Source organism: Vipera ursinii (genome assembly GCF_947247035.1).
Source record: "Vipera ursinii genome assembly, chromosome: 2".
Taxonomy (NCBI): Eukaryota; Metazoa; Chordata; class Lepidosauria; order Squamata; family Viperidae; genus Vipera; species Vipera ursinii.
Genome location: NC_139513.1, coordinates 23,838,940 through 23,854,786, shown reverse-complemented (window position 1 = coordinate 23,854,786; position 15,847 = coordinate 23,838,940). Strand labels below are relative to the sequence as shown.

At 42.3% G+C, this 15,847-nt stretch overlaps 1 protein-coding gene across 1 annotated transcript; it reads right to left on the bottom strand.

Moving 5' to 3' along the window:
* Positions 1–202: 202 nt before the first annotated feature.
* MRPS18B (mitochondrial ribosomal protein S18B) lies at positions 203–15,713 on the bottom strand. The gene is made up of 7 exons (XM_083351195.1): positions 15,249–15,713; positions 9,760–9,910; positions 6,552–6,649; positions 3,772–3,840; positions 3,275–3,341; positions 847–906; positions 203–425 (listed from the first exon to the last, which is right to left on the bottom strand). Exons 1-7 carry the CDS (start codon positions 15,366–15,368, stop codon positions 211–213), a joined length of 780 nt encoding a protein of 259 aa, XP_083207321.1. The 5' UTR covers positions 15,369–15,713; the 3' UTR covers positions 203–210.
* Positions 15,714–15,847: the final 134 nt, after the last annotated feature.

Here is a 15,847-nt window from a genome sequence, read left to right as displayed (position 1 = left end):
TGCCGTACACACACCCCTCCACCTACCCCATTCAGTCAAGTGTTTCCAGCAAAATTCAATCACCAGAGTCAATTTAGTGACACTGGAAGTCCTTCTGGAGGAAATAATAGCAGCCCTCTAAACAGCTGAACTATATTCTTCAGAGGATTTTTAAGGATCGATTACAGGCTTTGTTGGGAATGTTATAATTACTTTTTGGGGGGGCTTGGTTTATGAAAGGTTGCTCTCTTCTTTCAGGTAATCCTTGTAAATCCTCCTGAAGAGTTTAATTTTTTTCTCCGCAGGCTGTTGCCAGTCATACCAAGGATACCATGATGTCTTGCTACACAGAGCTGGGGATGGAGGAGTCTTGGAAACAGCTGGATGTTGGTTGCTCCAATCCACATGCTGGAAGGAGACCAAGGGAGTGCTAACTGTTATAAGTCCTAACAAAGGAGAAAAAAAAGAGAAAACATATTAGAAAGAAGACAGCGACTGATCTGGTTCACACCTTCTATCTAATAAAAGATTGGGGGAGGGGCCTGGCTTAGCTTATCTTATACATTGAGTGAGCTTATAAACCATGGCATAGGGTAGATAATGTATGGCTCATATGGGTGGGGGAAGGCAGGCAGCATCCTATCTATAACCTGCAAAGCGCTCCAAGACCATGCTGCTGAAATTTGGCAGCAAAATGGCAAATGGTATGGTGAAAGTAAAATAATAAAAATGGGTGTGCAAGCCTTCTGTGAGCCACTCCCACCCTCGCCCTCGATGCTCTAAAAACTCCAAAACGTATCATACAGGCACTTGCCACCTTCCGCTGAACTCGTGCCTTATTTTCCAGTCCCAATTTATGCTACTCACCACTGTCTTGAGCTTGATCAATGGCTTTGACTAGCGCCTTCTGCTTATTCACACACAGGCCTACGAAGCAAGAGGAAATGTGTTTCCAAGACTTAATAAGAGATCATTATGGCAGGCAAAACAAAAAAACCACAACTGTACCTGAAATACAGTTAGTCCTCGTTTAGCAACAACAACTCAGCAACTTCCTGTACTGCTGATAAATCCCTGGCCTCTCAGTCTAGCTTGCTTTGTTCACACCTGCTCAAATCAACAGGACAAGTACATTATATGTCCAAAAGGTTACGTAAGTACTGTGTAAATTCTAGAGTCTAGACCATGGGTCGGCAACCCGTGGCTCCGGAGCTGCATGCGGCTCTTTGAGCTGTCTCCTGCGGCTCCCAGCCGGCCGGTGCGCGCGCACCTCTTCGAACGGGCAGTGGTGCACGCGCACCTCTCCAAATGGAGAGTGGCACCGCCCGTTCCGAGAGATGCGCGTGCACCTTGCCGAAGGTGCGCGCGCACCTCTCCAAGCTGCTACCGTCCCGTCCGGAGACCTGCCGCGTTCACGGCAGCTGTGCAAACGGGATGGCGGCGGTTTGGAGAGTGCGCACGCACCTCTCCCAAGCCGCCGCCGTCCAGAGACCTGCCAACGTTTGGGGAGGTTTTGGGAGGTGCGCGCGCACCTCTCGCAATGGGTAGCGGCCCCGCTTGTTGCAAAAGCTGCCGCGGCCCGTCTTCAAAGCTGCCGCTTTCGGCAGCTTTGCAGATGGGCCGCGGCAGCTTTCACAACAAGCGGGGCCACTGCCCATTCGCGCGGAGGTACGGAGACCTGCCGACGTTTGGGGAGGTGCGTGTGCACCTCTCAGAATGGGTAGCGGCCCCGCTTGTTGCAAAAGCTGCCGCGGCCTGTCTGCAAAGCTGCCGAAAGCGGCAGCTTTGCAGACGGGCCGTCGCCGTTGCGCAACCGGGAACCAGTTCCATCACACATTTAAAAAAAAAAGGCAACCGCGCGCGTCCGCAAGAAACGTTTTTTGCGCATGCGCGTGCATGGACGCACACACGCAGCTCCCACTTTTTTGTGTGTGATGGAACCGGTTCCCAGTGGCTCTTTTCCTTTTTCGGGTTGCCGACCCCTGGTCTAGACGGATTTGCATCCAGGGACTTGATTGTGTGTAACACAGGTCCAGTGGTTTTGAACCTAGGTCCTCAGATATTGTACTAAAATGCTGTCACTCCAAAGTCCCGGCATCTTGCCTGAAGAGTAGCAAACCAACTGTGACATTGTCTAAAATAAGGTTTTGGGAAATACTACGGTTGCTGCAAATGTGGTCAGCCATAGCATTGTGTATGGAGTAGGGGGAGAGCAGAATTAACAAGAATAGTTACACAAATCAAGTGAGAGGATAACACTGTGTATGGGATTTTCAGGAGCCCATAACGATGGATGTCTGGGAAAAGATATGGGTCAGAAATGTGAAATTTACACAGGCACAAAGTTTAAGAGAGAATTTTAATAAGATGTTTTATAGATGGCATTTAGATCCAAAAAAAATAGCATGTATGTATCCGAATTATCAGCCCAAATGTCGGAGGTGTGGTTGTGATGATGCAACCTATTATCATATATGGTAGACTTGTAAAAAAGTTAAAGCTTTTTGGATTAAAATTTGGTGGAATATGCAGAAGATATTTAAGAAAAAGATAAGGTTTTCTCCACAGTTATTTCTGTTGGGTATTATTACAGATTGTACTGTTATAGATACTAAATTGATGTTAAATTTAATTACGGCAGCAAGACTCTTGGTAGCGCAATATTGGAAGAAGGAGGAACTGCCTACTATAGAAGAGTGGACTTTAAAACTTTCAAACATGGTGGAAATGGCAAAGATTTCAGCATATTTGAAAGAACACTCGCAACAGAGATATATTTTGGAATGGAGAAGATGGATCGATTATATTCAGAATAAATATGGGACTAGAAAGTTTCATTTAGTATATGAATAAGTATTAGTATTATATGATGTATTATTAATTAGTTATTATTATTTAGTTATTTAGTTATTTTAAGAGGAGTTAAAAGTGCGATAGAATTTAAAGTGTCTTTTTTACTTGGTTAGCATATTTTAGCTTAAGTTGGTTAAAGTTTATACCCTGTATTCAGCTCTGGGAAGTCGGGGGAAGGGAGGGGAAGTGGGGGGGAGGGGGAGGGAGGGAATTTATGTTTTTAAAAATGTATTTTAAAACTTTTTAATAAAAAACACTGTCTATGGGAAAGCAGAATTAACAAGAATAGTTACACAAATCAAGTGAGAGAGAGGAAAGGGGAAGAGGGAGGGAGGGAGGGAGGGAGGGAGGGAGGGAGAGAGAGAGAGAGAGAGAGAGAGAGAATATATACCTAGGACAGGGAATTAAATGGAGCAGGCATGAAATGCAATAGCTGCTTTACCTGTTTGGATTGGATCAAGGACGATATTTGAGTGGGGGCAGATAAACTGTTCAAGAAGCTTCACATTCTGTAAGATGAAAGGGCATGCCCAATTTTACTCATCGGTTAGAAAAGGAAACAAGGCTTATACAACAACTGCAACTGTTTTTATTCATTAAATTCTTGTTTTGTTGCTGCCCGAATACAACTGGTGGCAAGACAGACCAGAATTGTTTCTGCCACTGGCATCGGTCTTTCAAACTTCCCGTTAAAAGTTCACCCAGTTAGCTTGTGGTGCTATGGCAATTGTTTTCCATTAACATTCCAATGCTGCCCTTATATTTTTTATGTCCAGCTGCTCCAGAACTGTCTACATTTTATATTGTGTATATTGTTTGTAACTTCCTTCTTCTATGTTTAATCAATGGAACAGATTCACATCTCTGCTCTGGGGACTTTCAGGCAATTTCGGTATATTTAAACAGAAATATAAGAAGAAAAAATCCCACCACTCTTACCCTATAATCCAAAAAAAGATGTTGATCTCTACAGATGGGACAGGGGTTCCCACAAACGTGACCTCCTCTCTGTAAGTACAGAACAAAACAATTTATTGTGTAAAAAAATTAAGAAAAGAAAATGCTATAAATGTCCCATTCATCACAGATTACTTAGAATAATTCATTCTTTAGTAAGTCATTACTAAAAGCCAACATGGGTTTGTCAAAAACAGATCATGCCAGACAAATCTTATTGCATTCTTTGACCAAGTGACAAAATTAGTGGACCAGAGAAATGCTGTGGATATAATTTACTTGGACTTCAGTGAGGCATTTGATAAAGTAGACCACAACCTACTACTTGATAAGATAGAAAAATGTGGGTTAGACAGCATCACCACCAGATGGATTTGTAGCTGGCTGACCGGCCATACTCAGCATGCAGTCCTCAGTGGAGCTGCATCTACATGGAGGGAAGTGTGTAGTGGGGTGCCCCAGGGCTCTGTTCAGGGCCCAGTGCTCTTCAACATTGTTATCAACTATTTGGAGGAGGGGATAGATGGGGAACTCATCAAATTTGCAGACAACACCAAGCTGGCAGGAATAGCCAACACTCAGGAAGATAGGCTTAAGATACAGGAGGATCTTGGCAGACTTGAACACTGGGCGCTATCTAACAAAATGAAATTCAGTGGTGAAAAAAGTAAGGTTCTATATTTAGGCAAGAAAAACCAAATGTACAGGTATAGTATAGGGGGTACCTTGCTCAGTAGTAGTAACTGTGAGAGGGATCTTGGAGTCCTACTGGACAATCACTTAAATATGAGCCAGCAGTGTGCTGCAGCTGCCAAAAAAAGCCAACACAGTGCTAGGCTGCATTAACAGAGGGATAGAATCAAGATCACATGAAGTATTAACACCACTTTACAATGCCTTGGTAAGGCCACACTTGGAATACTGCATCCAGTTCTGGTCACCGTGATGTAAAAAAGATGTTGAGACTCTAGAAAGAGTACAGAGAAGAGCAACAAAGATGATTAGGGGACTGGGGGCTAAAACATACAAGGAACGGCTGCTGGAATTGGGTATGTCTAGTTTAATGAAGAGAAGGGTGAGGGGTGACATGATAGCAGTGTTCCAATATCTCAGGGGATGCCACAAAGAGGAGGGACTCAAGCTATTCTCCAAAGCGCCTGAAGGCAAGACAAGAAGCAATGGATGGAAACTAATCAAGGAGAGAAGCAACCTAGAACTAAGGAGAAACTTCCTGACAGTTAGAACAATTAACCAGTGGAAAACCTGCCTCCAGAAGCGGTGAATGCTCCAACACCGGAAGTTTTTAAGAAGAGACTGGACAGCCATTTGTCTGAAATGGTATAGGGTTTCCTACCTGAGCAGGGGGTTGGGCTAGATGACCTTCAAGGTCCCTTTCACCTATGATGATGATGATGATGATGATAGGCACCTACTCTAAGAAACATTTAAACACCTGGAACAAGTTCAAGAGTCAGCAGGAAACTGGGAATTGTCTCAGGAGCAGAAATTGAAGGAACTGTAAATGTTTAGCATAGAAGAGACCAGGGTGAAATTTTAAAATACTGTACTATAATATCACATAATCTAAGATGAAGACTGATTCCCCCTTTTCCCAGAATGCAGAATTATGGGCTTGTTGTTTTTCCTTACTATAAACAACAAATCCATAATTCTGCATTTTGGGACACGTCTCACGGAAACATCAAGTAATTGGCTTGACAATAATTGGCCTCCCCGTGGATTTGTCCTGATAGGTTCAAGCAGAAACCAGACAGGATGAATTAATTAGGATTCCCACACTGAGAAGGGATTTGAACTCAATGCTCTTAGGAGCTCCTACAATGTTCAGAGTAAGAATCTGCCCTTCCCTTCCCCAAAACTCAGATTAGCTCATTCAAAGAGAAAAACCTGGTTCATTCCAGGAGCAAACCATGTGATACTGCATAGAGTTAATAATACACACGACTGATCCCTTAAGCCTGAAATCCCTTCAAGTACAAATTACAGATACGCTGCATCTTATCCAACTGTCCGTACAATTTTAATGCTTCTTTTTTTTACACTACCTAACAAATTAAAGAGAGCCTATTTGTTGAAAGCACCAGGCTAGAAACCAGGGCGCCGTACGTTCTAGTCCTGCCTTTGGCATAAAAGCCAGCTGTCAGCCCAACCGACCTCAAAGGATTATTGCTGTGGACAGTGCTTTTTTTGTAAAAAAAAAAAAAAAGGTGCCGGAACTCACACAGGTCATACAACCTGCCTTGCCTACCCTACAAGGTTTACCTTTGTAGATGAAAAAAAAACCTCTTCAGTTTTTAGTTTATCTAAAAGACTAGGATTTGGTTCAAGGTTAAGTTAATACTATTAATGTTATCACCTGTTGAAAAAAGGGGCTGGAACTTTGTTCTGGTGCGTTCTATGACAAAAAAAAAAAGCCCTGGCTGTGGAGAAAATAGAAGGAAGGAGTATGTTCACCACCTTGAGAGAAAGAAAGAAAGAAAGAAAGAAAGAAAGAAAGAAAGGAAGGAAGGAAGGAAGGAAGGAAGGAAGGAAGGAAGGAAGAAAGAAAGAAAGAAAAGAAGAAAGGAAGAAAAGAAGAAAGAAAGAAAGAAAGGAAGAAAGAAAGAAAGAAAGAAAAGAAGAAAGAAAAGAAGAAAGAAAGAAAAAGAAAGAAAATGCTGTAAGCATGATTTTTGCAACATTAGCAAATACTATGCTCAGTTCTCCGGGAACATAAACCTACATAAACCGAATGTACTCACAATGCACGTCTTCCGGGTTTTCTGTGGTGGAACCTGACCTTTGAAATTACGCCTGTATCCAAACCAGACAGGGTTGTTGCCATATTTAGTTATGTATTCTAAAGGGAAAAGGAAAAGGAAATTATGACCTGTGCCTAACATTTTACAAACGTGCTCAGTATGCAGAGGACAACAAGTTACCATCTCATATGCACCATCAACCCTTTGAAGTAAGTCTGGTCAGGAAACAGATACCTCAAGGATTCCAGAATTGCCGTTTTATAGTTGTAAGGTATGATAACAGAAATCTTGAAAGCCCACGTGTGTCTCCCTTTGCCCCCTCTTCTACCAAACAGAATCAAGGCAAGTTATTTTAACTTTCTTTCTCATGCTTTCTTTCTCAGGACTTAACTAATCCAACTCTCAACTGCCTGCCAGTCAATTGTTTAACAATTCATCTTGGTGTTAACTCAAGACTGTTGAAATGAAATGTACAGTAAGCCAAGCTCATTAAATGAAAGTATCTTAAACGGAAATAATAAAAAAGAAATGGAGTTCTACCCATTTATATAACCAGACCTGATGTGATCTTATCTCTATGCATTGAAAAATTTACAAAGGAGTGGCCACCACTGAAAAGACCACGGCTCGAGTTTACTAAATGAATCCATTTTATAGGTAATCCTGTTTATCTAGTCTCCATGATATTTTAGGGAACAGGAAACATTACATGAGGACAGGCAGTTTTTCTGGCTGTGTGACTTGCTCACTATAGCAACAGAAGGAATTATTTTATACTAAACAAGTCCACTTGCCCACCTGGAGCCCCGCGGTCTTCTGATTAGCAGTATCCCCTACCATATTTTGAACTAGGCATAGGTTTTCCCTTTTTCCAGTCCCATCTGGAAGGAAGCCAAGGAGAAATGAATAGGCCCAGCCCAGAAAAGATGAAAGCAATCTAAGAAACTGGCAAAGCGAACTAGGACACTGGGACAGGGGTAGGCAACCTTGGCTACCCCTGCACTAGGAAAATATGCTGAAACTGAACATGTTTGGGAACCACCTCAAGACTCTTTTAAGTATTGTTCCAAAAGGGAAAAGCAAATTTGCAATGATTAAAATTGACAAATGTGGAACTCCAATAAAGCAAAGACTCTTCATACAGGACCATCTGTATGTTCATCTCTCCCTCTTTCTTGAACACAGCATTCCACAGCAGCAGCTTTCAGCTTATAAACATGTAAATATGAGCAATGAAGCCTCCTGAGGATTTATTACATGACACAACCCTACATTTCCCTATTTACTTGCAATTGCGGGGCATCCCTAAGCCAAACAGAACACTCGTATCGCAGGTAGTCCATGACTTATAACTCTTCGTATAGTGACCGTTCAAAATTAAAACTGCACAGATAAAAGTGACGTATGGCTGTTTTTCACACTTCTGACCGCTGCTGCATCCCCATAGTCACGTGATGAGAAGTTATACACTTGGCAACTGGCATGTATTTATGATGCTTGCAATGTCCCAGGATCATGTGACCATCATTTGTGACCTTCTAGCAAGCAAAGTCAATGGGGAAGCCAGATTCCCTTAATAACTATGGCAAGAAAGGTCTAAAAACACCTATACTGTAAAAAAGGTAAAGGTAAAGGTTCCCCCGCACATGCGTGCTAGTCGTTTCCGACTCTAGGGGCCGGTGGTCATCTCCGTTTCAATGCCGAAGAGCCAGCGCTTGTCCGAGGACGTCTCCGTGGTCACGTGGCCGGTATGACTAGACGCCAAAGGCGCACGGAATGCTGTTACCTTCCCACCGTAGTGGTCCCTATTTTTCTACTTGCATTTTTACGTGCTTTCGAACTGCTAGGTGGGCAGAAGCTGGGACGAGTAACAGGCGCTCACTCTGTTACACGGCACTCGGGATTCGACCCGCCAAACTGCCGACCTTCTGATCGACAAGCTCAGCGTCCTAACCCACTGAGCCACCGTGTCCCTTGGGTACCTATACTGTAGGAATATGCAAAATGTTCTATGGTACGTAGGAATTATTCCATGCATGGGATGACTGGGCAGTGATTCATATTCTAATGCATCCCATAAAATCAACCAGGATGCTTCCAGATTTTGATTTGTGTAAAACCTAGAATAACTAAAAGGTACTAGGTTTTGTGTCTCCCACACTGAGCCTCACCCAAAAAGGTTTGACAAAACATCCAGATCAAAATGGCTCGTTCCGGATTCAAAATAAAACATGTTTTCTACTGTGTGCACTATATAACACATTATCTCATCCTAAAAACTAAGAAACATTGATAAAGTATATGAATGAGCTTTAAACTCCCGGAAGATACTACGTATCCTGAGCCTTTGCTTCAGGAAAATTAAGGCAGCATGAACGATCCTTTCTCATATTCACATTCTTTCTCTCTCTGGAAGAACGAGTATTTGGGCTCATACCTTAGGCTAAGTGAGGAGTTTCGGTTTAGATGTGAACCCAGCTATTTATAGTGTTGCTATTCCAGATTGAAGAGTTTGTAGAAGCTAACTGGTGAGGGCAAAGGTACAATTGCAGTGATCTTTAATTATGTTACTAAGTAGAAATAAGCACCTGTGACTATAATGGTTTCTGTTTGCTCATTTTTATTTTTTATGAAGGTAGTCCTTGGCTTACGACTGGAAAGGAGCCTGCCCATTAGAATCATAATTTGTGACAGTCATAAAGCAGGTCATCCAGCATGTGACTGACCAAATTTTATCTTTTTTGTACTGGTCATTTCAGTGAATCACTATGGTTGTTAAATGAATCTGCAGTCTTTAAAACAAATGCCATGGCTGTTAGGTGAAAAACACCAGTTTTCAGCAAATATGTCATAATTCGATGGTCAAGTGAATCTGGGACCCTGCACAAGGCTATAAAATGCCAATTAGTAAGTGTCCAAAATGTGGTCATGTACCAGGACAGGGCACAGCTGAGTGATGAGTTGTAAGTCAAGGACTACCTGTATTTTACTATCATATTGTGTGAGCACGATCTTTGTTATTGTAGGCATTTTGTAAACTCAGAGACACTCATCTCCCACACTGTGCTAAGCCAGTTATTCAATCAGGGTTTGTTATGTAACCAAAACTAGCTAAATTTATACAAAAACACCTACCAAATAAACTGCATTTTTTCATCAGATTCTAGACCCGCGGAAACTCTTCCCTTCTACCTCTATTCATGCATACCTTCACTCTCCAAGTATTTCCATGGCATTTCTTTGTAAGGTGACTCTGTCTTGTGGCCATCTGGCTTTGTGGATTCTTCTTGGTTGACCTCTGTGCAGTACGTACGAAAGGCCAATTGGTCGGGTAGCAGGAGGCAAGTAGTGGGTATATGCTAGGAAACAAACAAGGGAAGGCAAGTACTAAATACAGGTACCAGCATGGCTAGCAGTGACATAATAGGTGAAAAAAATCAAGTTTAAAAAAAAGCATTTTCAATCAGATGTTCAGAAATTAAGAGCAGTATCTCCAATGCATAGGCAACTGGTTACCCTCTAGCTATCTGCAGTGAAGGGATTATGAAAACTAAAACTCAAAATGCGAAGTTGTCTCTTCTTATGGTTCCTGTTGCCTTAATACCAATATTTTTTTTCCTTATTCACCTTTAAGAGTGATTGATTCCTCTTCGCTGTAATTGCTTTATTATCCAGGAAGCATGGAATTCTGCAACTACGAGTCAGCATGGCGTAGTAATTAATGTGTAAGAGAGCATACAACCTACTCCTAAATTCACTGATCACCAGGAAGCCGTATGGGAGTAGTGACATCCTTATTAGGAATCATGAGTTCTTTGGATATTCTGAGCCTGGTTGTTTTCTTGCAGAATGCAGACGTTTCATTACCCAACTAGGTAACATCATCAGTGCTAGAAGGGTTAACATCAGATAAACAAACAAGCAGAAAATAATCAAGGAACTACCAATATGGCAGGGTATTCAGGGAGCACTGGATTTGCTCTCTTTTTGTATATTGCTGGCTTGCCCTGTCAGTGTTGATGGGAGTGTTCTTGGGGGTTTCTCGACAGGGCAAGCCACTGGTAATTCTAGCTACCTAGGTAGATAATGAAACATTTGCAGGGAAACAACCAAGCTCAGAGAGTACCAAGGACCCTGCAGTTTAACCCTGAGCTACAAATAGTCTTTTTTTTAATTAGGAATCACCAGACATACTGTACATAATATGATCAGTTTCAGTCAACATTCAAAATGACTAACACATAGCTTGAGATCACATATACAAGGAAATTATCCCCAAATCACTCCTTTCCTGCTAGATAGGGCACAGGTCTGCAACCCGCGGCTCCGGAGCCACATGCGGCTCTTTCAGCCATCTCCTGCGGCTCCCAGTCCTCTGCCATGTGCAGTCCAAAAAAAAAAAAAGTGGGACTAAAAAAGTTCAACCAATCAATTCAAATATGCAGGGTAGGTGCATATCTCGCCTTGGCTCCACTTTTCAGTCAAACCCTGTTCTGCACATGCGCGCATGTACACACATGTGCACACATTTTTTGCGGCTCCCAGTTTTTCCTTTTGTGAGGGAACCGGTTCCGAGTGGCTCTTTCACTGTTTCGGGTTGCTGACCCCTGAGATAGGGGGAAAAAAGCCTTTTTAAAATGAGAACAGCAGCTGGGAATGAAGGCTAAGAAATAAGTGTGTTCAGTCTCTTCAACAGTCTCAGAATCAACTCACTGAAATCCCCATGGATCTGAAAGGGAAGCCTTTAAATAAAATGTATGGTCAGAAATGGTGCTACCAGATTCCTCCTGATTTTTATTTTTTATTTTGCTTATTATAGGCTGTCCTCTTTCAGAAAAACTTGTCTCTGAAAGACAGATACAGTATGTGCTTATGTCATCTTTGTTTCTGGTTTTATTCTCTGTACAAGCTCAGTAACCATGTTGTTTTTGAATTGAAAACAGACCAATCCTTTATATTTTTCTATAGGAAAATGGAACAATTTTATATTTTTATTGCTTTCCTACTGAATGTTTTACAGGGGATTATTTTAAGCTAAAAAAGGGATTTGCCCTTTTAAAAACATTTTTTTCTCTCTGAGGAAGTGTTGATTCTACAATTAGTCACGCACCTCAAGTCTATCCAGCCTTTCAGCCCTGCAAGGTAGTCTAGAGAGGAAACAAAAATCATGAGTAACACTACTACCCTTAATATAAAGTTACTATGACAAAATCTTGGAAGTCTGAAAGGTCTTCTCCTCTGCCTTGCCTTTACTTTCCACAGAACTAGGGAGGGTCCCTTCTGAGACTCTTACCCCACCCACATTCCTCCTTTTGACTCAGACCATTTGTGATCTAGGCTGACTCCAAAGTTATTCTCAAGCCCCATATCCAATCACTATAACATGTATTCATTTTTTTTTATTTGCTAGTAATGGCAGGAGGGTAGTGCGGGTCTTATCTTTCTTACACACTGGGGTTAGAGGAGGAGGATGTGACAGCTGAGAAGTCCCCTAGCCTAGAAGATAGTAATACAAGTGAGAACTACTGTACCAACAGGCAGAGGGGCTAGAGAGTGGAGGCCTAGAGAGTTTCTATAAGAGGAAGTGAGAAAGTTCCATTCAGCCACACAAGTACAACAGGGCATTTTTCAAGCAATCCAATTTTATTCAGAGTTGGGCATAACCATAACTAGCCTATGGAGTTCTTGGTGCTCTGTGAGCTTGGCTGTCGATTCCGACTCTAGGGGCCAGTGCTCATCTCTGTTTCAAAGCCGAAGAGCCAGGGCTTGTCCGAAGACATCTCCGTGGTCATGTGGCTGGCATGACTAGACGCCAAAGGTGCATGGAACGCTACACCGGAGTGGTCCCTATTTTTCTACTTGCATTTTTATGTGCTTTCAAACTACTAGGTTGGCAGAAGCTGGGACAAGTAACAGGCACTCACTCTGTTATGCGGCACTCAGGATTCGAGCCGCCAAACTGCCGACCTTCTGATCGACAAGCTCAGCGTCCTAACCCACTGAGCCACCGCGTCCCTACTCAAGTATTTTATTACCAACTAAATAACATCATCACTGTATTGGGTTTGCTCCCTGAAAGCAGTAGTTTACCCTGCTACAGTGATAGTTCCTTGATTATTTTCTGCTTGTTTATTTAATTTTAATTTAATTTAATAACATTTATATACCGCCCTTCTCCCTGAGGACTCAGGGCGGTTCACAGGGCAGAATAAAAAAACCAATACAAACATTAAAAACAGATTAAACAATTGCCCTAGTTAAAAACAATATAAATACAACGCTAAAAACCCCCAGAAAAATTAAAAAACAAAAGATAAAACAACCCCAACACTCCCCCTCAGGCTAGGCCGGCTTGTACAAACAAAAATGTCTTGAGATCGCGGCGAAAGGAGCGAAGATCGGGCGCCATCCGGAGCTCAACCGGTAGCTGATTCCACAGCTCCGGAGCGCCCACAGAGAAGGATCTCCCCCTGGGGGCCACCAATCGACATTCTCTGATCGGTGGCACCCTGAGGAGGCCCTCTCTGTGGGAACGCACAGGGCGCAGGGAGCTTGAGTTTATCTGATCTTAATCCCTACTTGTACAGGAGTTGGCTACTGGATAGGATGTGTTCTCGTCTTTTTGTTTCCTTCTTAGCTTTTATTGTCTCTTCTGAATGGTGTGTAAATATGGTTTATTTCTGTGTGTCTACTAATGGCTGATTTATCTGAATGCCAAGCTTTCAGGTATTCCTTTGAATTTTTGGATTTAGCATGGTCTAGTATGCTCACAGAGATTTAGTTTGGTCTAACAGTTAAGGCACAGGTGTCAAACCCGCCGCATTGTGACATTTTTTTGCATTGCCAGAGTTGGGATGGGTGCAGCCTTTGTATGATGCAACTGGCCTGGGGTCTGGCAGTTTGACACCTCTGAGTTAAGGCATCAGGAGACCACGAGTTCTAATCCCGCCTTGGACAAAGCTAACTGTATAACCTTGGGCCGTTTTCTCCCAACCCTAAGAAACAAGCAGTGGTATCCCATTTCTGAAAAACCTCCCCCCCCCAAAAAAAAACTTCTCCAGGCAGTATCCAAGAATGAAGACACTACTAAAAGGAGAAAAAAAGGATCGTTTCCCAGTTGAAACTATGATTGACTCTGTCCATCTGTTGTAAGATTAATGAGTTTTCATCATGTCTTTTGTTAGTTGGTGTTCATGCAACTCTTCTGCCTATCTGTCCTACATAGCTGCTGCATTCCTTACACTTTATGTTGTAGATGCCTCAAGAGGTAGGCAGAAGACTAGCAAAACAAAGCTTACAATTGGTACTATTATCTATAAAATAAGTTGGTAAGCAACCTGTGAATCTCTATATTTACAGATAGTCATGTTAAGGACCCTAATTAAAATCTGTAACAACAATATACAGATACAACTTTCCCAACACTGAGGAACCATAGCCTATAAATATCAGGAGAGAAGTGTTAAGCAGTGAGATTTAAACTGGGACCTTGATTGTTTCCATTTAATGTGCTACTTTCTCCTGTTATTCATGAGGAGGGAAAACATGTTCATAAGCAATAGACAAGAATCCTGGATCCAAAGGCCAGTTGAAGCAGTCCTCTGAGGATCACAGCTTCCCAACTTGTCACTCAAAATGACAATGGAAGAAATTTATGCTGTAACTATGGTACCTTGGGTCTTCTATTGTACTGTTGAACATGTGCATATTTATAAGAATCTAGACAATTTAAAAAGTGTAGGCTTTAGGAACAAAGCAAAACTGTGTAGCTTATTTCAATAAACATAGCCTAGAAAAAAATGCAGGGATTCTCTAGAAAAGACTTTTTAATCGGCATGACATAGCCAATGCTCTAGCATGAACTTTAGACCATTTATTCTTAAAGAACACAAAACAAGCCATGAAAATTACAGTTCTTTTACAGAAAGGGGAATGACCAATTATGAGAAAGTTTTAGAAACAGAATGCACAAAGTCTAAACGGGGGTCCCCCAAACTCTTCAGCTCATTGGTCCACTAAATATTTATAATCTGAAAATAACTGAATACTACTTTAATAGCACCTAATTGTTAAGTTAATAGCTTACTACTAACGTCCTTAGTAACTGCGAATAATAACATCGACCCTCGGGGGTCAATACTGATCACCTTGGGAATCCCTACACTAAGCCTTATGCAAGACAGTAAGTTCTGCACTTACTATCTTTACACTTCCGAGCAAATTTTAGAGAATACTTCATATAATTTATACTAAGATAACATGGCCAAATCCTCAGGCAAGCTGACGATAATGCAAAATTAAAAATACACCGTGGAATTTTTGTGGGAGCGCCAGCCCTGTGGAACCAGCTCCCCCCCTGAGCTTCGGATGGCCCAAGATCTCCAGTCCTTTCGCCGCGGCCTCAAAACACTCCTTTTCCACCTGGCTGACCTGGACTGACAGGGATTTTAATTATGTTTACAATTTTAACTCTAATCTTTAATTTATTTTAATTTTTAATTTTAAATTTATTGTACAGAGACCTTTAATTTTGTTGTTGTTAGCCGCCCTGAGTCCTTCGGGAGATAGGGCGGGATATAAGTCCCATTAATAAATAAATAAATAAATACCCCCCCACACACACTAAAGCTACTTGTTAAAAATGTTAATCTATCCCTTGTAAATCTAACCATTAAAAAAACACAAACGTCTTCTTACCCGTAGCCCGCAAAACCTATTAAAAGCGACACGAGCCGCTAAAGACCCCACGTTCCCACACAGCAACATGGCTCCACTGGAGGCCGCCATCTTGCGCGGAGCACAAAGACCGTTGCGCATGCGCCATTGTGCCTCTTTTTTTTTCAAGGTCACCTGAGGCACTTCCTCCCGCCCCGATTTCAAGGACAAGTCATTTTAGTTATTATCTCCACTTAACTCCAGGAGAAGCAATCACACATCTATTGTAAACAAACCTCACAATATATTTAAAGATATTTTCATTTTTTTGCTTCGATATCTTTTTGCCACGGTTGATTCGCCCAATTACCCCTCCCTCTCCCACATAAAACCGCACCGGAAGCGCTGGTCCTAACTGCGCATGAGCAGAATTGATAATTCTCGGAAAGGAGGCTCTGCCTGCACAAGTCCAAAGTACGCGCATGCCCAATTCTGGAGACCATCTCGCCGTCTCGTTCCCAACCTCGACCAAAGAGAAAACCGTGGGCGCGCGCGTGCACGCACTCTTACGGCGACCGCCTGGCACCCGTCTGCGCATGCGCGTTCCTGATTTTCTAACTGCGTCACAAGCTTAATCCACG